At 51.6% G+C, this 22,441-nt stretch overlaps 1 protein-coding gene and 1 long non-coding RNA gene across 2 annotated transcripts in view; one reads left to right on the plus strand and one right to left on the minus strand.

Annotated features, from left to right (window-relative positions):
* Window positions 1-18,580, minus strand: part of LOC137449338 (LHFPL tetraspan subfamily member 7 protein-like) — a 62,011-nt gene extending 43,431 nt beyond the window's left edge. Inside the window, exons 1-2 of the mRNA XM_068154741.1 lie at window positions 18,293-18,580; window positions 7,072-7,210 (exon numbers count right to left, since the gene is read on the minus strand). Of these exons, the coding sequence (XP_068010842.1) occupies window positions 7,072-7,210; window positions 18,293-18,580 (427 nt within the window). The remainder of the gene's footprint in view (window positions 1-7,071; window positions 7,211-18,292) is intronic.
* Window positions 6,987-21,445, plus strand: LOC137449339 (uncharacterized). The gene is made up of 5 exons (XR_010989354.1): window positions 6,987-7,239; window positions 9,981-10,099; window positions 14,468-14,628; window positions 16,871-17,110; window positions 20,056-21,445. It is a non-coding gene; the product is annotated as an uncharacterized lncRNA (long non-coding RNA).
* Window positions 21,446-22,441: the final 996 nt, after the last annotated feature.

Here is a 22,441-nt window from a genome sequence, read left to right on the forward strand (position 1 = left end):
ATAGCAATGAAAGGATATTGCTTCTGTCACTGATGCTGCTGGAAACGTATTGCCTCTCTCTGAGATACCAATGAAAGGACATGGCTGGTTTATTCTCTAAATGGGGCTACTGAGAAATACCCTGCTCCTGGCACCAGCAGGCTGCTAGCACCACATCCTCAGCCTGAAGGGAGGGCAAAGGCGCCAAGTTAGCAGGTTTGTGCCACATGGCAAAACCATGCCTGAAGAAAATCAAAGCACAGTTTGAGAAGTAGGCAGAAGAAAGAAAAGCCAGAAGGAAGTGAATCCATAGCTTCTCTCACCAAGGGTTAAGCAGGGCTCAGCTCCTCTACAGCACAAGCAGGCTCTGGTCCCTTCTTCTCCAGCAGCTCTGCACCTCATATGAAATGAGCTGGAAGCCCAGGGGAGGCTAATCTACACTTAACCTGTGGCAGGGAGCCTGCCTGTTAGGAAAGCTGCCAGCGCCGCTCCCTTTTAACGCTAAGTTTAATGGTCTGGCTCTCCACTGAAGATTTTAGCTTTGGAAAATACAATCACAAAATGGCTCTGGAACCAAGATGATCTGTCATTTGTGAGTATGCACTGAAGTGAGCACAGAGAAATTACTGTTTCAGCAGAAGGAAAAATTTCCTCTACTGAAAGGCTGAAGTTGAGCTGATGTTTGTGGTTCCACTTCCATGCCCATCCATCTGTGGATCTGGCAAACTCATTTTGCTCCCCTACAATATCCTCCCAGGTGACACCTCCCAGCTGGAAGGTAGACAGAAAAAAAGTTAATGGTTGAGCTTAACCTAGGAGTTCATCAAATTCTTGAGCATGTAGTAACTGGTGGAATAACATCATCTGGGCTTTGGTGCTGGTGCCTACCATCTCCACAGGGTTCAGAGCAGTCCTTGCTCCAGGATGCAACGGCCCAAGGTCTATGATCATGATGGTTTTCACTGGGCTTTTTACAAAGCTGAATTCTGGAGCAAATTGGCAAAAAAACCCTGCAGCTAAAGGTGATTCACATCACTGCACGTGGAGAAAAAACCACCAAGAGCAGAGGTAAGTCAGGCATAAGCAACGCTGGCACCGGCACAAAGTACCTCTCGGGCTGGGCTGTGACAGAGCTCCCTCTCCAGTGCCCCTACCATCAGATATTTATTAGTTGTGTCAGGAATTAGTGAGAGTTCACTGCCTGAATAATAATGTGCCAAAGGCAGTTTTTCAACTTTGCTAATGTAATTAAAGAAAGCAAGGGGAAATGCCTTGCACCAGGGAGGGAACTGGGGGCTTCTGACATTGTTGGTTGCTGTCTCTATTGCAAGGACAAGAGGTGAAACATGGAGGGGAGTGGGTGAAAATGGCCATGAGGACTGAGCAGTGATGAGGATCATGCAATTACTCCCAGCCATGATAGGAGCATTGCTCTCCCCAGAGAAACACAAGGGGGAAACAGAAGAGCTGCCCTTGGACCCATCTCTGTGTTCAGGTTTCATGCTGCTCTTTTTAATTTCATGCCTGAGCACCTTGCATCAAGGCTGGACTTTGCTCTATTTCTGGTGCTTCCCCTTTTGCTTAGCCAAATCTTGCAGTTTTGGGGGACCTTTGTGAATGGCAATATTCTTTAATGCTGCTCTGGTGATGGAACACAGCCAGCAGGGTCAGTGCATCAGGCCTGAGCATGTTTTTAAGCCCCACAAGAGGGACCACATCAGCTCTGTGATAAAAGCCAAGATGTTATTTTTAAAACAAGAAAGGGGGAAGGTCTGGGTAGTTTAAAATCAAATCAGTGCCTGGGCAACAGGGTGCTGCTCCCCACCCAGCCTCTGCTGCCAAGTTCCTCTTCCAAATTCCAGGGCTGTCTTGTGACAAACAACACTCAGTGTCAACAGGATGGGGCTGCTGGGTGCCATGGCCACGAAAACACACATCAGGAAACTGGCTGCAGGTCGGCTCCCAGCCTGGGCTGTGTGGGAGGGGGTGGGAAAGGCTGCAGGGTCTGAGCCCAGCTCCAACCTTTGTCTCCTTCGCCACCCCTGAACACTTTTGTGTCAGTCTCAGTGTTGGCCAGCCAACCCCAACCTGTTGCCCTGTCTTGGCCATATGTCTGATTCATTTATGTCATCTCAAACAGGTGCTACTGGGGCTGTGCTGTGATGCTGCCTCCTCTCTGTCCTGTGACTCCTGCAACACCCTTGGACGTTGCTCTCCAGCACCTGCAGCAGCTGCTGGTGCCACAAGTCCTTTAGAGCATCAGAAGGTGATATTTGGCAGAGCACCTTCCCCAACGGGCTATGATGGGTGTGAAGATCTGTCAGATCACAGCATCTTTCACCCCTAAAAACACAGCACTTGAGCTACAGAGTAAAACACACAGAGGCAAGAGGAGCAGCACTTTCCCAAGTCATGGCAACAGTTCCACTATTGCCCCACCAGGCAGCACTCCAAGGCTGCCTTGTATGGTGATGATGGCAGCAGGGGAGGGGAGACTTTCACAGTGGTTTTAATAGCAGGTCAGCAATTACCAGGCAGCTATGACCCCTCTATTTGCTGCCACCACAGAGATGCTAGCAAAGGGTTGGAGTACCCAGGCAGCTTGGTTGTACATCCTCTTGGTACTATTTTTATCTAAGATACTAATTACACATTACCTATATGTCCCCAGGCTGATCGATACCCATCTGAGGATCAATATGGACGTGGGTGACAGTGCTGTTTGCCATTCAGAGCCTGCACAAGCTGGGAAACCAGGGCACCATCGATCCCAAGGGTGGGCTGAGATGCAGGGCAGGATGGGAGGCACAATGGGGGCAGTGACCACACACTGCCTTCCTAAGTAACACTGAGACACAGAAACTGGGCAGCCTCCTGCCCAGGGACCTGCCATGCATCCCAATCATCCTGCAGAGCCTTCTCTTGGGAATGGCACAGTCCACTTTATTCTGGGTTGCTTTTCAATTCTGGGGAAATGACACATTTAAAAATACTCCCTTTGACCTGAAAATGAACAATTCTCCCTCTTTCTGTGTTCTTACCTGATGATCATTGTCTTAACTACTTCAAAAGGCACAGAGTGTCCTGCATTGTGCTTAACAAACCAAAAGCTGTGACTGACTCTGTAATGCCACCCTGCTTCTGCCAGTAAGAGGCATCTTGGCTGCAGAATGCAATCAAATTTTGCAGGAAGAAGCTCTTGGGACTACCATGAAATTTGTGCTTAAAGCACAGCTCAGCAAGGGAATTGTGTAACTGGGAGTTTCTGCCTGTCTTGCTGGAGTCTTATGGCCGTTCTGATTCTGTCGCAGTGATGATGGGAAATTGCTTTTTGAAACAGAAAGAGCCTTAGAAAGGCACAGGCAGGTCAGGATCATTTGCCCTCAGCACCGGGTTTGTCTTAAGCAGTAAATTGATGGTGGTAGGATTAGACAGTGAGCAGCGTGGGGTGAAAGCAAAACTCTCCCTGAAGGCTTCCCTCCTGCTCCAGTGTGCCTGTGTCCTCAGTGAGGTGCAAGGCTCTGCAGCCTCCTCCTGTCAGGCACATCTCAGAGATTAGGGAAAGGATCAGCAGCTATGGGGCAGCTGGGGGTGATCCAGCTCTTAACCACTGATGGGTTGGCTACCACTTTTTAGTAAAGAGCCTGAAAAGCTTCCCAAAAGCAACACCTTCCTGGTTTGGTGGGGTTTTTTTTGGTTTTTTTTTTTTAATGGGGGTTTTTAGGGTAGCAAAAGGAACTGTGGAGAGAGACTGCTAATCTCTGTTGCCCCCCTGCAAAGACTTGTTGCCTTTCCTGAGCAGCGGATGCAATTGGCTTTGGTGCCAGAGCGCAGTCACCAGCAGCTTAATCCAACAGCAGACCTCTAAACCTGCCCTTACTGCCACAAAAGCAGAAAGCTGCCCACAGCTGCTGTTTGATGGGGTCTGCTCAGCTTTGGTTGCAAGCTCAGTTTCCACTAGTAGTGAGCCTTATGCCCTGGAAAGGCCATTCCCATGGAAGCATAGATGATGCTGGGCCAGGGTGCAGAAACAGAAACCCAGCAGAGGTTCCTTTGGCTCTCAGCAGCCCTGGCCTTTAGGATGTTCCCACAATGTTGTGGCACTGCTGGGCATGGTGTGGGCTATGTGTGAAAGCTCAGAGCAGAGCCCTGGGGCTGCCCTGGGCATCAATGACTGGTGCCCATGGGTGAAGCTGGTGCCCAAGATGCTGTGATGGCCCTGTGTTTCTTCCAGCAGCTTCACCACTGGCAGTTCCTTGAAAACTGGTCGGAGAGCTTTGCAGAGGTAAACTGTCATGTCCAGCTATAAGCTGTAGGCTCCTGGTACAGCAGCTGGGAGCCACCTGAGAGGTTCTTCAGGCACAGCCAGCCCTGGAGAACATTCTCAGCCCTTGCCTTCAGGAGATATTTCTTCCTGGAATTAACTCCTATTTTTAAAACACCATCAAAGAGGCTTTTGCTGGAAAAGAGCTGTGGCAGGATTTCAGCTGTGCACCCATTTGCACTCCCTGTCCCTGGAGTAAGTAATGGGGGCTGGGGTCAGCTTGTGCTAGTGAGCTGGCACCATGCTTAGGCAGTGAGCCTCATCACTAATTTCTCAGAGACAGCTTTGCTTGTAGGGCATTGAGAGCTGAGCAAATGTTCTGGATTTTATCCTTCCCATCCTCCCCAGTCGCTCTGCTGCTCATTTACTCTTTCATTAGGGATCATCCTCTTGTCATTTGTGTGGCTGTGTTGGTTTTTTTCAAAGGGGTGGATGCCAGCCATCAGGAATCATGTGTTCAATGTATGGTGGTAATTAGCCCAGCTCTGAACCCTGATGGCATGTCTGTGTCTGCAATTAGTGCTCCGCTCTATCTGCGTGAGATTTCTATCTCCCTCCCTTCCTTCCTTCCGTCTGGGGCTGGAAGAGGCACAACCTGGATCTTTGAAAAATTAGTAGGACAGTGTTAAAGACATCACATGAGGATGACTGCCCCTTGCTGTAGGGCTGCTCTCAGGATTGATTCTGGTTCAGCTTGGCCTCTGCACCTGCGTCTGTGTACGTGTGGCTCAGGGCATCTTTCTGATAGAGCATGGAGCCTGATCCTAGCTCTGCCAGTCCCTCTGCTCATGCATTTTATGGTATGTTCCATGCTCCTGGCTGAATGCACCTGGATCTTTACTAGGAAAACAGAGTGCCTGATTTCATTTGTAGTACTAAGCTTGTTTATCTGTGTCATTGGTGCTCTGAAAAATACCTTGAGTTGCTTTTGAGGGATGGAGAAATAGCAGCACAATTTGGATTTCAGAGGGCCAGTGTCAGGGCAGGCAGAGAGAAGTGCCTCTGGGCCCTGCTGTGTTTCAGCAAAACTTGAGGTTTGGGAGAAATGTGGTCCCTTTCTCCTTTCCACTGCTCTGCTGGCATCTCATGGTGGTTTTATAGGGGGTCCCTTGACAGAGCTGCCTGCTTCTGCATCAGAAAGCTGCTCTACCAAACCTCATGGGCTTGTTCTTTCCTTCCTTCCCTCACAAATCCATCTACCCTAAAATCCCTGCTTTCCTCCATGAGACAATGTGATTTTGGGGGAGGAGCTCCTCTCACTGTCACCTGGCTGCCGATGATTTCTAATGAGGAGCTTCCTCCTGCAGAGGGTGGGGAACAGTGAGAGAAATCCGAAAGGGGCAGGGCAGCCTTTCTGAATGCAAATACATTAAACCATTTAATTCTGTTGACTCAGGGCTGCCTGGCTCTGCATGGGAATTAATCCACAGCGAATCAAAATTAAAAAGCAGGATACAAAACACTTAGCAAGGCAGCAGCAGGGCTCAGAGCAGCCCATTAGCTTCCTCCGATGCAACCCGTAAATTTTCATTTGTCAATAACGTTTAGAGCCTACAGTTTATTTACAGCCTGTTCAATATTACCAAACCCCCTCAGAGCACCTCATTTGTATTTATCTGCCACAGTCTGTTTCCTTTCCAGGGACTCTTCCTAATCCCTCTCTTTGGACCTGCTCATCTCTCATTGCAGAGCCAGACACAGCAGACGTGTGCCACCTCCCTGAGCAAAGGTAATGCAGGGTTATCCCTTTCCATCCTACTTATCCTCCACGTGGGGGACCACTTTGCAAGGCCACCCTGAGCTACTTCCCAGTGACCCACACTGTGGGGTTTCTCCATCCTGTGTCCTATACCCAAGGGATGCATTGGCCACAGCTGCCAGCCAACATACAGGGTGATAGGGATGGGAATTCCCAAATTGTGGCCTCTAAGGGATGGAGCAACTGTCTCTGTGAACCCACAGCCCAGCTGAGCTGGAGCAGCTGTGGCTAAAGAGCCAGGCCCCTCCATCTGTTCCCAAATCGGCTCCCATGGGATGAGCCCTGGTGAGGAGAGTGTGTAACAGGATTTCCCCCCAAAGCTGCTTGAATGCTGCTGGGAGGATAACAAAGTGTGGCTGGTCCTGAGGATTTCTCCAAGGAAATGAGTTTATTCTGGGGCACAGACACAAATGGGTGGTTTAATCTCTGTCATGGCTCGTGTCCAGTTGGGATTGTTTAGTCCAACACCTCAGCTCCCAGAGATGTGGCTCCCTGCAGTGGAGACTGGTCTCAAGTGGGGTTTGTCCCTCCACAGGTAGCACAGGATAGGAATCGACATTCTCCAGCTGCCTGCCTCCTCCCCTTTGCATCAGCACTTCACAAAGGCAGAATCACAAAGCAATTGCAATGGAAATATAAACAAATGCAGCATCAAGCAGGCCAGGGGGAGATACAGGACAGTGTTGCCCACAGCCCATCTCAGGTATAAGGCTCAGAGAGGGAAATCCTTCCAGAAGTTTGACTGCAAACTTCAAAGAGCCTGAGCAGGGGACTGTGAGCAGGACTTGCAGCCCAGGCTCTTTGCCCCAGACCTGTGTACTTGGGGGGGGCTGATTGTCAATAGACTTTCCAGGCATGGATACAAGAGGCAATTGTTGAAGCAAAGGACCTCTCTCTATCCCAGTGTCAGTCAGGGTTTGCGAGAGATCTAGGATGCTGTGAATGGCCTGGCAGTGCTCCAGGGAAGCCCCATCTTTCCACCCCAAAGAGCCAAGTCCCCATCACTTGCCTGCTGCTGTCTGCATGTAGCCAGCCAGGGTGCAGACTCTTCTCTCACAGGCTCCACCAGGCAGCAGGACGGCAACGATGGCCAGCAGTGAGCTGAGGGCCAGCAGGGCACAGCCACCCGCACACAGCACAGCGCTTGTCTGAAAGGACACATGGGCATGTCAGCAAGGTGAGCCCCCACCCCGTCTCCATGACACCTTCTCACTATTCCTTCTCTGGGTGTAAGAAGGGGGGGCCTATTGTGGGTGGCTTCTCTCACTTTTTACCTTCTCCTTTCTGTTTCTCAAATTCACTGTTACATCTTGAGCCTGCGGTTCACCTGTCACCTGCTCCCAGGGGTTATGAGTATTCAGGCTGTGGTGAGAATAGCAAATACATTACATGCACAAAGGGCTAAGTCACTAATGCAGGTGCCATTAGATGCCTGTGACACGTGTCAGTGCCTCCACTGAGAGCTGAAATGTATCTCATGATGGTGCCTGCCCCTGCAAGCCTGGCAATTAGAAGTTATTTTGCCAATGAAGCTCCACGGTGGGGAACCTGCTGCTGAAAGGTTTCACTGCAGCCAGCCTGTGCCGTGTCAGCAGGCTGCTCCCACCAGCTCACCTCCAGAAGCTCCACTGGCCTTTGCCTGCAGCAGCCATGCCTTTGATTTAGCCTCTCTTGCAACCAATTGGGCCATTTAGGGCTGTTAGTCAAACCCAGCTCATGCTGTGGGATGATGTTTTGGGGCACTGGTGGCTATAGGAGTGCCTGATGGGCAGAATTTTCCTCAGGAACTGGGGCAGTGAAAGGGGAGGCCACACAGCAGCCTGTTCCCCTGCCATCACCTGCCTGGGGTGGAGCCAGGTTTGTTATTTGATGTTTTAGCAGTAAGATGCAAAATGCATCAACATCTAGAACTGGGAACAGTGATAATTTATGGCAAAACCAGCTTGGCCTGGGGTATGGGCACCCAGCTGCTGCACTGTTGTTGTTTCTGTCTCCATTCAAAAGGCATTTCCACCTCTTCTAATGGGATGACACTGGCAGTGAGATGGCCCCTGTAGCAATGAGGGCACAGGCCAGCCCAGTCAGGGGCACAGTGTGGCTGGCAGCAGTGAGGGGACCCATGAGGGCTGCCTCCTCCTTGAGCACCCCACTCACAGCAGCATTCAAGCAGCATGAGGGCACCTGAGTCCTGGCATTGCAGCAGCCACGTCAAGTCCTGTCAGTTCACAGCAATTTCCAGCCAAGGCTCCTGGCTTTGGTGAGTCACCCTGCAGTAATGTCAGCGTCTTGGCTCCCTGAGGCTGTACAGCTGTAAGACAGGTCCCAGCCCCATCTTCCTAACAAGCCTCATCTTCATAACCTGTGCAGGAGCTGCCCTAAGGAGCTCAGGTCCCACCTCCACCTGCCCTTCTTCAGCCTTCTTGCTCTGCTGAGCCGTTCTGGTTAGAAATGCAGTTTGCCTTTTTGATTTCCTCCCTATATCTGAGCTTTTGGACAGCCATGGTTACTATAGGAACAAGCCCAATACATGTTTCCATTTGCTCCCCTCACCACAGGAGTTACAAATCAGGAGTAAATAATTTGCCAAATGCAAGTTATGCAGCAGGAACCACAGGCAGGCCAAAGGGGAGGAAAAGGAATTGGATTTACTTTGTGATGGCTATGTGGGGTCCAAGCAGCTAAAAAACCCACCCAAATCTCCAGCACTAGCAGTTCTGCCCCACAGCTCTGGCTCTATCCTACATCTATCTCTGTTATTTACTGCTGAGATAGTTTTTAGGAGCTGAACTGGCTGGTGCCATGGTGGCAGAGCTGTGTTCTGCAGGGTCCTACCCAGGAGCTGCTGCTGCTCCAAAAAGAGAAACACTGGTACTGGTGAGGGACAGGCTAGGGGAGCATGAGCACCCCCTGACACTCCAGTGAGAGAGCTTCCCTCAATGCTGTGCACAGAAATCAGCATCTTATTTACAGCCTATTTATACCCCACACAAGTAATGCAGATGCTGCCCCAGCAATAAATGAATTCCTGCCATGCAGTGTGAAAGGCAAGGCACTGTGAACAGCCCCCCCGAGAAACGGAGCAGCTGCTGTGGCAGCGGTTATGGCAGCAGAGGGATCTGCTCCTCTCCAGGGCCTTCCAAGCCACCAAGACCCAAAGAGAAAAATGCTGCTTCAGGACAGCAGAGATGAGGTTGGGACACCTGCAGCAGCCTTGTCCCATCCATAGTCTGGAAGAGACACAGGGGGTTTGGGTTGAGATGGGTGATCCCATCATGCAGACACCTGCCCAGCGCAGAGCCACAACCCCTGCTCCCCACCACTCCCAGGGCAGCAGCTCAGTGAGGAAATACAGACTCATAAAAGAAGGGAGAAAAAGATTACTCTGCCCAGCATCTGCATTTCACCTTCCACCCAGCAACATGCAAAACCCTCCTGCTTTGTGAGGACCATTAATTATTTAGAGCAATGAATTTTTCAGCAGAAAGGGGTCTTGTGAAGCAGGCTGGTTCCTCTCTTGTGTGAGGCATATTATTTTTAATGATCTAGGCTCTTCTTAATTATGGTAGTGCAAATCCCCTAAAAACTCACACTTCCTGCTGGAAACGACCTATGAGTCACTCAGGCTGCTAATCCCTCCAGGAAGGTGCAAAGGTACTTTTCAGGACAGAATGCCAAGAAAAAAAGGCACAAATAGGATGGCTGCAGGTGAGTGTCACACTGAAGGAGGAGCTGGGTCTGGTTTGGGTCCTGCCATCACAGGTCATGCAGGCAGAAACAAGAGTGCAGGGTTCTGGAGCCAGCAAGCACCCTGGTGTGCACAGTGGTGGCCAAAAAATTACCAAATCCAGACAGGGCTTGGGAAAGGGAACTGAGGCCTCTTGTAAACCAGAAATGTTGCTCTTATTATAACATTTCCAGGGCCTTGTCCAGGAATCATCTCAAGTGCTCCTGCCCTGTACTGGAGTCACACCTGCAGGTCAAACAGCCACTTCCAAAGAAAAATAAGGACTATGTTTGAAGAACTCCATGGAGAAAAGGTACCAAACAGTAGCAGCTAAAAACCCTTTCCACTGTGCAGACTCTTTCCCCTCTATGCTTGTGCCTGTTGCATCTTGAGCAGAAATGAAAGCATGCAGGAAACAGGATGCAAAAGCTGAAACCCAAAAATAGACAGGAGAAGGAAACAAATGGGATGTGTCGAGGCCCCCTGAGAGAGCCTGGCCCAGGCAGGTCAGGAAAAAGCTCATTCATCACAGCAGAGAGCACAGCTCCCAGTACCAAACAGGCCAGGAAGGAGCAGGACCCCACTGCCTGGTGAGCTGCCTCTTCCCAGGCATCACAGACCCAAGACCTCCCCAGGAGAGTCCCCCTAGGGAACCCAGCAGCCCAAGGCTGTGAGCTATCCTGCATCCAGCACGCTGGGAAAAGACATAAAACCCCATCAGGCTTTCTGCTCCCACTCCCAGAGAGATTAATTGTTTATCCCCAAACAAATTAATAGTCCCCTGGTGGGACTGTAAACATGCCTTTGTGCAGTGCAATAAATTCCACTTAACAACAATCCCCTACCCATTATTTTGATATTTTACAGATCTGACACACGCTGTGGCTGTGACAGTCACTCAGCAGTAAATCTCTTGATGATGCTGTTTCAGTCACTAAAAAGAATCAAAATTCAAATGCCACACAATGACCATCTTGGGGAGAATCACTTCGTGCCCCTAATTACAGATTTTAGAAGGCTCACCCATCTTGGGAAGCCCTCATCCATGATCTTTACAGTTTAAAGGGAAAAGGGCAAAGGGCAGAAAAAACTCTGGTCCAGTAAGTGAGTGCTGAGAAGTGGTACCTGGTGTTTGGCTTGGAGATAAACCAAGCTAGCAAAGCTCCTGCCATCATGTCCTGTGTGCCAGGTGACACCACAATGCACACTAGCTTATTAATGCCATTTATTAACTGGAATTCTTTACAATGAGGGTGGGGAGACACTGGAACAGGTTGCCCAGGGAGATCATAGATTCCTCCTCCCTGGAGGTGTTCAACGGCAGGCTGGATGAGGCCTTGAGCAACCTGGGCTGGTGGAAGGTGTCCCTGCCCTTGGCAGAGGGGTTGGAACTGAATGATCTTTAAGGTCCCTTCCAACCCAAACCATTCTATGAATCTATGACTCTATGAACATGAACTTGAGCCTTCCCAACAGCTGCCATCCTGGATGTGCCCCTCAGTACCTGGAGCAGTAGGCTGAAGGCAAGCTATTGGTACTGCTTGGGTATTTCAGGCCTGATCAAACATCTTTGCAAATGTGGGGAGAAAACAAATAGATAATTAGGAAATCAAGCCATGGGCTGAGAAGGAGTGAAGGTCACAGACTGGCTTTCTGGGGGTGTCTGTTGAGGCAGAAAAGCTCTCAGAAACCCTGAATGACCTGGGGGGAAACGGGCTGTAAAAGCAGCTGTAAGAGAAGAGGGAGCAAAATGCATCAAACCTTTTTTTTTCTACATGCAACCCCTTCCCATCAGAGGTCTGTGTGACTGAATATTCATTTAGGGAATATGTTTTGGGGTTAAGCTGGAAAGTGCTGAACCTGGAGAGGCAGAAACCGAATGGACACCAGGGTGGTTAACCTTGTCAAAAAATAATCAGCACTGGACAGAGGTTCTGGTGGGGACCTGGGCTTTGGGATTTGTAGCAGTGCTGGCAGGGACCCAGGAAGCCACACCAAGGGCTGATGCTGGGAAGCAGATGTAGATATTGGCAACTGGATCTGGCTCTTCCCTATGGCTCAAGATGCCCCTGGCCAGGCTCCTGGTGGAGGAGGAGCAGTCAAATCAAGAGAGCTGGAAAGGATCAGTGCAGATAGACTGGTTTCTCTTTGCAGGGCAGCAGTGACACTGATGCCTTCCCTCTACCCCAGCCAGGTCTCTGTTTGTCCCCACAGCCCACAAGACACTACCACCAGCACCACATGGCCACCAGGTCCTTCACTCCAAAACTCTTCTGCTTTCATCCACACTATGCAGGGCAAGACTGCCCTGCACCCATAACAGCAGTGCCTTCTCCTTGGGCAAAGGTGCAAGAAGTCCTGGTGCAAAGCAGGAATATCCACTCAGGCACAAGGGGAAGGTGACCCCTCTGCAGGAGACACTGCATGCACAGGGGGAAGGATGAAGCCTCACAGCTTCTGCATATTTCCCCCACAGAGTCACAGCAACAAACAGCCACCATCTGCTCAGCATTCAAGCAACGGCCAGGAAGAGGATCCTGCACGTCCTCCTCTCCTCCTCCCCAGCAATTACCTTCCTTTTGGCATCATCCCAGAGCCTTCTCCTTCCTATTTGATCTTCCCTCTCCATCCTGCTCTTATGCAGGTGCTATCCTCTGCCCAGCAGCACTGGGAAGTGCCTGGCGTCATCCGATGGGAACAGTGGGAGCAGATCCAACCTCCCTAAACCAGCCTGGTAGTGAAGCAGAGCCCCAGGCACGATGCTGCCAGGGAGGTGGCTGATGTCTGAGTCCCCCGAGCCAGGGTGCTTTGGGCTGGGGCACAGGTGGACTCCATGATCCTAAAGGTCTTTTCCAACCTTAATGATTCTATGACAGAGGTGCAGGGGAGGCAAGGAGGCTCCAGTCCTCCTTTCTTCCCCTTCAGATGAAGTGTTTAGTTGATGGGGACCTATTTCTGTGTGGCACATACAGGAGGGGTTCTCTCCCCAGATTTACCTTCTCATGCACAAAATTCAGGAAAGAAAAAAACCACAACACAAAAACAAACACAAAAAACCCAATCCCAAACCAACCCAGACAGAGCTCAACCAGCCCTGGCCTTTCAGGTAGCTTTCCTGCTTTCAAGCTAATTAGAGTATTCCACACAAATACCAGAGGGGTTAGTGCCCAAACCAAGCCAAAGGATTAAAAAAGAAGTGTGTGCTTTTTAATTAAGGAGAAAATAAGGGACAGATAATATGTCTGATGAATTATGGCTGTCTTTCTTTCAGTGCCTTTGCAGCTGGGGATGCTGGAAAGCAGTTCCTAATGGCACTGCTTTATCTAAGAGGATGATGGATAGTGGTGAAAGAGGGGGGAAAAAAGGGAAAAAGTAAGACATTAGCACATCAATGGTGTGTCTGTGACCTCCATCAAGGGATGAGAACCAACTTAATGAAATTTTAATTAGGCAGCAAGCAGTGTGCTGTCACTGGGTACCAGATCAGACCTTCTTACTAGCACTCTGTTATTATCCTTCTGTGGGATAAGCCCTTTCCCAGTCCTGGCAGCAAAGCTGGGCTCATCATCCTGGGCTGGGCAATGCCCTGCAGGTCACAAAGCTCTCCCAGCTGGCTTTGCCTTAGAAAATCAGTGGAGAGGAGCCCAAAGGGAGTGGAACTTGCAGGCTCAAGATGATGGAGGGAATGTCCCACCACCAAAATGTCTCTGCCCTGTCCCCATGACTCTGTGCCAGACTCTTGCTCTGGGCCCTGCAAAGGGAAAATTCAGACTTCAGCCCAGAATGTCTCTGATGCACCCCAGGTAATGCCCTTCCCGAGGCACAGGGGTCAGGACTTGCTATTTGTTGAGCAGGTTTGTGTGCTGGTGGCCCATCAGTGACATCAGCAGCCACATCTCATCCCTGGCTGCTGCCCAGCCCCTGGTCCTGCAGCCCAGACAGTGAGGCCATGGCTAATACCCACTTCTCCAAGCCTTTGTTTAAACAAAGCAGCTCCTGTCTCCCGTTGAGAGCAGAGTTGATGGAATTAATCCTGGGAGCAGCCTGTCTGCATTCTCAATCAACTTGACCTTCCATGGCCCACCAGTAAGCTGGTCCTGTCTCAGCACCCATTTCAGCCCAGCTTAGTAGTGAGTGCTTCACTGGTTCAGTGAGTCCTGGTTATGGTTTGCTATTTGGGCACCCAAGCACAAGGCCACAGCCCCAGATTTAAGGGGTTTCCCAAGATCAGGTGTTCTCTGTTGAGTTAAAGTAGAGCAGAAACTCTGGGTGGCTAATGAAAGGAGCTAAAGCCTGCTGCAAGGTGATAAGCATGAAGGGGAGGACAGTGATTTCAGGAATTGCTGAGCACTTAGGCCTCTTGCCAAGGTTGTGTAAGTGCAATTAAAAATCAAACTGGTGGACAGGGGAAGATCTGCTCTCTTGGGAAGTTCTCAGGATGAGGAGCCAGAAGTTGATTTCCTGATAATTCCAAATTATCACTCTGGCCTGACACAGCCTCCAGAGGCAGGGCAGGCTCTGCCCATGAGCCAGGCTCACCCCAAGAGCCAGGCTCACACGTGGTGGCTGCCTGCTTGGGTCACGCCGCCAGACAGGGACCCCCACAACACTCAGCTCTCTCTTGTGCCAGACTCTGCTAGGAGAGGAGCAATGGATTTTCCAAATATCTTCCCATCTCCAGGAGCACTCCAGGTGCTTTTTCACTGGGAACAGAGCTGCTGAGTAGTTCTACAAACCTGACCTCAAGGGGCAAGCATCAGATGACATCAGGAGTGCAGTGCTGAACTGACACGGTGAGAAACCAGCAGTGAAGGGCAAGGAAACCTTTCTGCCACTGAAAGGGTAAGCAGGTTTACTGTGCATTTTCACCAGCTTGAATCTGAGTCCTGCTATGGGCAAAAACTCAGGAAAGACCTACTCAGGGACCTCCTGGGGCCATGCAAAGCTTTTACTTTGTCCTGAGTGGGTTATTTTGTGCGCTACTCCAGCAGGACATCGCTGGCTTCAGAGGCAAGTGGTCCATGTGGTTTTAACCTGGATGCCACAGGCTGATCAGCTTCTTTGTTATTTTAAGATTACATGCTTGGCAAAGCCTGAAAATAATTGGAGACTATCTGGAAAAATAAAAATAGAAATTTGAAATGAAGCAGCGCTGAGACAGAAACCCATGAGCCAAATGCTCCCACTGAAAAAGGAAATAAATTAGCTCTGGATAAAGCACTCTTCTGCACACAGACACACACTGGGAGCTGGCATCAATGAAATAAAGGTACTGAGATGTAGGGAAGCAGCTCAGAGCTTGAGAGGCTCACCTGTTTTTCCCAGCTCTACCAGCTGGCCTCCCAAGAACAATCCTCTCACTGCATGATGCCTGCACCCCTCATGATGACCCCCTCCAGCCCTGACAGCTCCAGATCCTCTCCTAATGAATCATCCTTCCTATTAATTGTCCATCTAAGGGCTCCACTCATAAACTGTCTATGGCTCCTGAGCAGTATCTCCATCTTCTCTCTTCACCTGCCTCTTGCCAGACCCTCTCCAGTTCCCATCAGCTCCTGCAAGGTTTCAGCCTGCAAGAGACAACCTGGCCACCACATCTCTAGGCATCAGGGACATTCTATTATATTCCACCCTATCAAATCACCATCATGATGCTGAGCACGGTGCAAAGCCCCAGCAGGCTGAGCACTGACAGGGTTAAATTAAAGGTACCTCTGATATTACAGAGCTGCAAAGTAATTATGAGAGGAAGCAGAAAAAAGCCAGCAACTCTAAGCAGACATGAAGGTCCCCTTAAGAGAAGAAAGGCATGTTAATTAACCTCTAGACATGATTCAAAGCATCATTTGTAGCATGATTAACATAATCCCCCAAGTGCAAACACACAACTGGCCGTTAAGGATCATTTGCAGAGCTGAAGGCTCCCCCTGCCCAGTTCCAAGGCAGTGTCTGGAAGGCAGCTAAGAAAGCAGGTCCCAGGAAACAAAAAGAACAACGTTCCCCATGGATGGCCATCCCGGCTGCAGGCTGCTTCCATCCTCTGTGTCCTGCAGGTGGACATCCTCCCCGGGTGTGTTGTCAGCATCCTCTCCAGCTATGCTCTCAACATCTCCCAAAATATGCCATCAGCTTCCTCCCCAGATGTGCTGTCAGCATCCTCCCCAGATGTGCTCTCAGCATCTCCCTAGGCATGCTGTCAGCATCCTCCCAGATGTGCTCTCAGTGTCTCCTCAGATGTGTCACCAACTTCACACTAAAGAGCCCGATCCCCACGGTGCCTTTTGCACCCCTTGCCCCCTACAGCCACAGCTTCACACCCTCCTTGCCAGCCTTCACCACTTCAGCAAAACCCTGGTGGCTGTTCTCAAAAGCTCCTCGACTCTGACCCACATTAGGCTCTCAGCTTTCATTTAAAGAAGGAGCAGAAGAATCTCCTGCTTGAGCTTGTGGTCAGGGCTCACAGCGCCCAGCTCCCCCCATCCCAAGCACCGAGGCGGTCAGGTGCAGAGGGCTGCTCATGCACGAAAGCTGAAGCTGTTGCCTGCCTTAGCAGAGCTGCCAGAGCTATGTCATTATATTCTCCCCCATCAAATCCCCATCACAAGAGGTATTCTCATCCTCCCTGTGGCAGAAGGCTGGTAGGGGAGCACTTTCTCCTGAAACAGACTGCACTTTATGTCGTTCATCAATGATTTGGGGGGCACCAATAAAGGTGACAAGGGCATGTCACCACACTCCCCTGTAACCTCCACTCCACGCCATGATATTATTTGCCCCTAGCTCAGCCCGGGCTCAGAGGTTTTGTTTTATGCTATATTCTGGCTCTCAAGTGTTTTCAGAGGCTGTCAGATGAGGCTGTGTGTAGCTGAAGCTTGTTCAAATGAGTCACTGCTGAGCTTCACTTCTTATCTTTAAAGTTTGTTATTACTTGGAAGTGTTTATCTGAATTACATTGGCAAATGCAGCTGCACAAAGGGCAGCTGATGGAAACCACAGCATTTTTGCACGTTTTTGTATAAATAGGAAGGGTTTTATGCAGCCTCCTCTGTCCTTTGCAGTTCACAATACTTGTTTTTAATGACAGTTTTAAGGACCGTGCCGGGATTAAGCAATCACATGCAGACCTGCCAGCCTGGGAGAGATAAGGGCACAGCTTCGCTGCAGGCTGAGAAACTCAACTACTGACACCCATTGTGCCAGGCACAGCTACAACCTCTTGGGGACTGAGCCCTCCCGGTGGGATTTCTGCAGCGTAGCGACCCGGAGCGAGTCAAAGCTCCTGAGTGCTGAGCAGCAGTGGTGAAATCGCAGCCACAACCTCAGGGTAAGAAGCTAAGAATAAAAGGAAGGGAAAGGAGAGGAGGAAGGAAGGGCAGGGGCAAGTGGGTGTTGGGATGCTGGGGCTGGGCTTTAAGTGGTCCTCATGCACACCCAGCAGGGGTGGGCAGCTCTTTGGTCCCCTCAGGGCACCAGAGTGACCCCAAGCGACCCCACAGGACAAACGGGGAGGCCGTGGCCTCCTTCTCAAAACCTGGCTAGGACATTACCCCAGGCTGGTCAGGCGAGGGAATGGCCACAGTTCCCCAGTCCAGGCTCAGTGTCTGGAACCTCATGTCTCAGGGACAGCAGCCTCAGCCACCTCCCTGCTCCTCTCCCACTCAGCAAACTCAGCCAGCAAGCTGTGCTCAGTGCCTCACTGGGAAGCACCAAACCTTTCCCATTTCTCCCCTAGCTCCCTCCCACACACCCACACAGGAGCTCGCCCAGGCAGGCTGGGGTGACTTGAGGCAGGGTGGCTCTGTCAGACCTGTGGCATTGCCAGGGTCACAGCCAGGACATGCACTGTGGCCAAGCTAAAGCTGCAGCAACCAGCACAAAAACACCTGGGGGTGGGGGGTGGGGGGATGGTGGTGGTGGTTCTATGCAGCATCCCAAGCGTGGCAAAGCATCCAAAAGAGGGATGTGGCCCCACAGGGGTGGTCAGGGGCAGGACATGGCAGGATGCAGGGGATGAAAGGGGATGCTCGACAGCAGCATGGAGGGATGCAGAGGATACTCGAAGGCAGCACAGGGATGCTCAGGCCAGGACAGGGATGCTGGGGCAGCTCTGGGGGACAGCATTAGGGGATGCTGGGGAAGTTGGGTCAGAACAGGGGATGCTAGGGTGACGACGGTGTAACCTTAGGGAAGCAAGGAGCACAGAGAGACTGGGGCAGCTCTAGGGGGGATGTGGGAGGGATGATGAGGGGCGGGAGGTGCCGGAGAGCCCAGGGCACGTCGAAGGGGATGCCGCGGACGTGATGGAGAATGCCGGCGAGGCAAGGCAAGGACAGCGAAGATGCCGGGGAGTCCAGGAAAAGGGATAGGGATGCCGGGGAGGTGATGAGGGACAGCGGGGAGTCCAGGAATGGGCAGGGGTGATGCCAGGAAGGTGATGGGGGATACCGGGGAGATGGTGGAACCCGAGACAGGCTGGGGAGACCATCGGGTGGAGGGAGGCGCTCACCTGCCAGGAACCGGAGGGGATGTCTCCAAAGCCACCGGGGCCGGTGGAACCGTGGCAGCCTCGGGGTGGCCCGGAGCAGCGCCAGAGCAAGCCGAAACCGGCGGTGGCTCGGCCGGGCGGCAGCAGCCAGGCCGGGGAGAGGAAAGCAGCGACGCAGGCGGCCAGGAGGCCGGCGGAGAGCAGCGCCCAGAAGCAGCCGACGCCGCTGCACATGGTGCGCCGGCGGGGCAGGGAACCCGCGCCCCGCGCCGCCCCCGCGCCCGCCACCGGTACCGGCACCGACAGCATCGGCGGGCGCCGCAGCGCGGGGCGGCCGGCGGGGCCGGGCGCGGGGCCGGCAGCGCTGCCCGCGCCCCCTGCGCGCTGCCTGCGCGCTGCCTGCGCGCCGCAACCCCCCCGGTTCTCCTCCCCCGGGGCGCGGCTGAGGCCGGGCGCGGTTGCGACACCCGCGACGGGCGGGGAGGGTCCCGGGAGGGGCGGAGAAGCGGCTCCCCCCCCTCACCTGCGCGCACGTTTTGGGGGGGTTTACGCCGTTTTCTCTGCCGAGCGGCCCCTAAAGGGTCGTTTTCTTCCTGCCGTTCGCGTTTGTATTTTTAAAGGGCGATGCTGCGGCTTCCGCGGACAGGGACAAGCGTGGGGGCTGCGGGCATTTCTCGCAGCTCGAGTGTCACCATGGGAGGGGGCTTGAAAGGCACCCACGGCCCCTCCCTGGGAGATTGCTTCCTCGGGGTGTGCTCGCTCGGGCAGTAGGAGCTGTATCCCTGAACCCCGAAGGATTGTCCCAGGTGTTGGGGGCAGAGCGGGGCAGAGCGGCTGCCCGGGGAGCGGGGCTCACTCCAGGTACAAAAGCTGCGCCTCCCACTGTTGTTAAAAACAGACAGTCCGAAACTTCACGGATCGGCCAGGGTTTATTCCCGCTAAACCTCCCGGTCGCCTTGCAGCACGAACTGACCTCTCACGCTCCTGCCTGGCAGATCTCAGGGGATTTTCTGGATCTCCAGGAGCTCAGCTGTCCCCCTGAGTGGTACCCACGGCCAGCAGCCGCACGCCAGAAGGGCCAGATTCTCTTTAAAATAGAACAAACCCCACACTTATCTTGCACTAGTGGCCTCGGGCGGGTTACAGGCACTGCTGCAACAGAGTTGAAGGTATTGGCGGGGGGGCGGGGGGTGAAGAGCTTTTTCTACAGATCCGGGGTGCGTTTGCTGGGGGTTCAGCCTCAGCCCTCTCAGTCGGGCGGCGCAGGGACTGCCTGAGCCGGACTTGTCTGGTGGAATCCCTGCAGATGCTGCTAGCGCAGAAGCCGGGGGCTTGGCACCCTCTCCTGGTGTGAGCACAAACTGCTGGCAGACAGGAGCTGGGCTACTGAGCTCCTCGGGGCTGCCCCAAAAGCGAAGCGACGGGCAAATAATTTGCACTTTCCTGACGATTTTGTGGACAAAAACTCCAGGATAAAATATTGCAGTTGTGTTGGGGGGCAGTGCTGGAGTTCCATGGAGGGCCTCGGCGTCTTTGTCCTGCATTTAAAAACGTTGTGCATGCTCCTTGTCCTGTAACTTCCAAGGAAGTTTTGAAGGGGGGGGGGAAAAGTCAGACTCAGCCTTGTGTTTCCCTGATGCCCCTGGTCCACAGAAATACTCAACTGCTGTCCTGTGCTGCATCACTCCTCATACACTGTGAGGCATTTAGGGAAACAAAAGGGGGGGAAGGCATAAATGGAGGCATAACAGAAAGTTATTTTAAACTCGATTATGTTTTTAAAGCTTGGTTTTATTCAGGTATTTATAACACCATAAGTGGCCAAGAATTTGTGGAAAACACTGTGAATTGGAGAGAGGTCATCTGAGGCGAGTCCCACGCAGTGCTGGCCAGGCCACCTGGACAGACTGGAGGTAGGGAGGACCTAGTTTGTTGTCAGTCAATCAGAATAATTCCAGAGTGGCACAAAAGCACCACAGAAACAGCCATGAGCAACAGCCTGCACTGGGAAGAGCTGCAGAAACTGCTGTGAGGGCCTTTCTGCTTCCCATCTCCTTCCCCAGAGCTCAGATGCCCAGACATCATCATCACCATCATCAGGTCACCAACGTAGGTCTGTTTGCTGGGAATGAAGGGTTTAGGGTTTGGGGGTTCCCACCCCAATTTTGTTCTGTACTACACATCAAGTTTTAACCCTTAACCTACCCATTCACCCTTGCCCCTCACTTGTGCCCAACCACCAGGCATGGAGAAACAAACTTTCCTCCTTGGGCATGCGCTGAGTGGAAGGAGACAAAGAGGGATTGCATCATTTTAATAAAATCAGTTAATTTATGCCAGGCTTGGCTGTAGGATAATTCCCCTCTTTGAAAGCCTCCTCACACTTGAGAAGCTGGGAGCAACCCTCCCATCCCCATCAAGGCTAATGGACTGAGGTCAGCCACAGCCCCGGTCTGCAATGAATTGCATGTGTGCAAGCAGCCACTTGTTTGCCCATTAAAAAGAAAGAGACAAACACAAGGCTGTAATTGAGGCTGCTGGGTCACCGTTTCGGAGCACTCCTACTGTGGAAAGGTACCAGTTGTGTCTGCTCGGTTTTAGCTTCCATGGCAGCATGCTGTGCACAACTGTGTGCATGTGCTGCACCTTTCCCTCTGCCCCCAGCCCCCCACTGGCTTCAATTCCTAGTAGTTAGTGTTTGCATTGCTTATTTTGCAAGCCTGAGGCATCTCATTATTTGGCTGAAATAATATTCCAGCATTTTTTCCATGTTGCTGATGACAACCTTTCAAACATAGATTTTTAAGCTGGTTGTGTGCTTCTGTCTCAAAGCCTGTCCCCAAGATGTGAGAAATGGCAGTGGCCTGTAGCATGGTTTGTTACATTTGTGTTGTTCTGAGTGCTGTCACTGAGCAGAGCAGCTCCCTGTGATTAATTATCTGAGGTGAAGACACCAAGCTATCAACCAAGTCTCCTATTAGTCCTGTCCAAACCAGAGCATCCCATTTCGATCTCTTCAAACATTCAAGCTTGTTTATTTTTCCAGCTGTAGAGAGGGGGGAAAACATCAGCAGGGAGTGAGGCTTGGGGTTTTTTGTTGGTTTGGGTTGTGTTTGGTTTTTCTTCTCCTTTGACTATTTTAATTTAGGGAGGTGTCCTCCAGTGTCTTTGATGTTGGCCAACCTATGTCCTGAAGTCATATTTCAGCTGATTGCTCAGTTAATTAAACTGTCACATTCTGTTAAAAACTCCAGAACCTGATGTTATTCATCCTTCCAATTCAGATCTCCAGGGCCCAAGGCTGAGTGACAGACTGTGGATTGGAGCTGCTGCACATTCCCAGAAAGGGGAGAATATCTCAAACCAGGAAATGTAATTCATGCCAAGCATACCTGTAGCTTGAGGTTTCATCAATTATGCACAATCTGAGGCAAAGGTAATTGAATTATCCCAAAGATTTTGACAGGTTGGATGAGGGGTGGGGGTTTTGGTTGGTTGGTTGGGTTTTTTTTTTGAACAGGAGCTGCTGCTTGCTAATTAATTGCAGCATAAAAGATCTTCTTCCGCTGGTGTGATGGGGGCTGCCTGTGATTTCCACACCCCAAAAATCACACTCCCAGCTGGGTTTTTGCCAGCCTCCCTGTGCTGATGGCACCAATTGTCACTCTGCAGCTGGCAGTGCAGCCTCAGGAGAGTGCACGTCCCAGCGTGAAAGGATCCCCTCTGCCTGAAGCAGATATGCAAAGCTAAATAAACCTGTTAGAAACACACCTCCTTCTGTCACTGCCCAGCCAGAGGAGCAATGTCAGGCAGGATCCATGGGCCTGGCAGTAGAGAGATGCATCCATGTGTATGGTTGGAAAGAGGGTGCAGAATATAGGCTCCCTTGGGAATTTTGCTGCCAGCTTCAACTTAGGCAGCCTGGCAGACCAGTGCCGTGCAATACATCACAGCCTGCTTCAATGCCAACGCCAAAGGGAACCCTACGGCGATGTCTGCAAAAGCAGACCCTCCAACCACAGACAATCCCATGGAAATAAAGATAAATCCATGTGCAGCCTGCTGGAGGATCAGACTGGTTGTAGCAGGGCTCTCCTCATACCGTCAGTCATTGAGCAGGCTTGTCAGAGGACTGGGTGCAAACTTTTTTTGACAGAAGATGTTCACGTA

Source organism: Melanerpes formicivorus, unplaced genomic scaffold (genome assembly GCF_026170545.1).
Source record: "Melanerpes formicivorus ecotype bairdi unplaced genomic scaffold, bMelFor1.0.p_v2 SCAF_29, whole genome shotgun sequence".
NCBI lineage: Eukaryota > Metazoa > Chordata > Aves > Piciformes > Picidae > Melanerpes > Melanerpes formicivorus.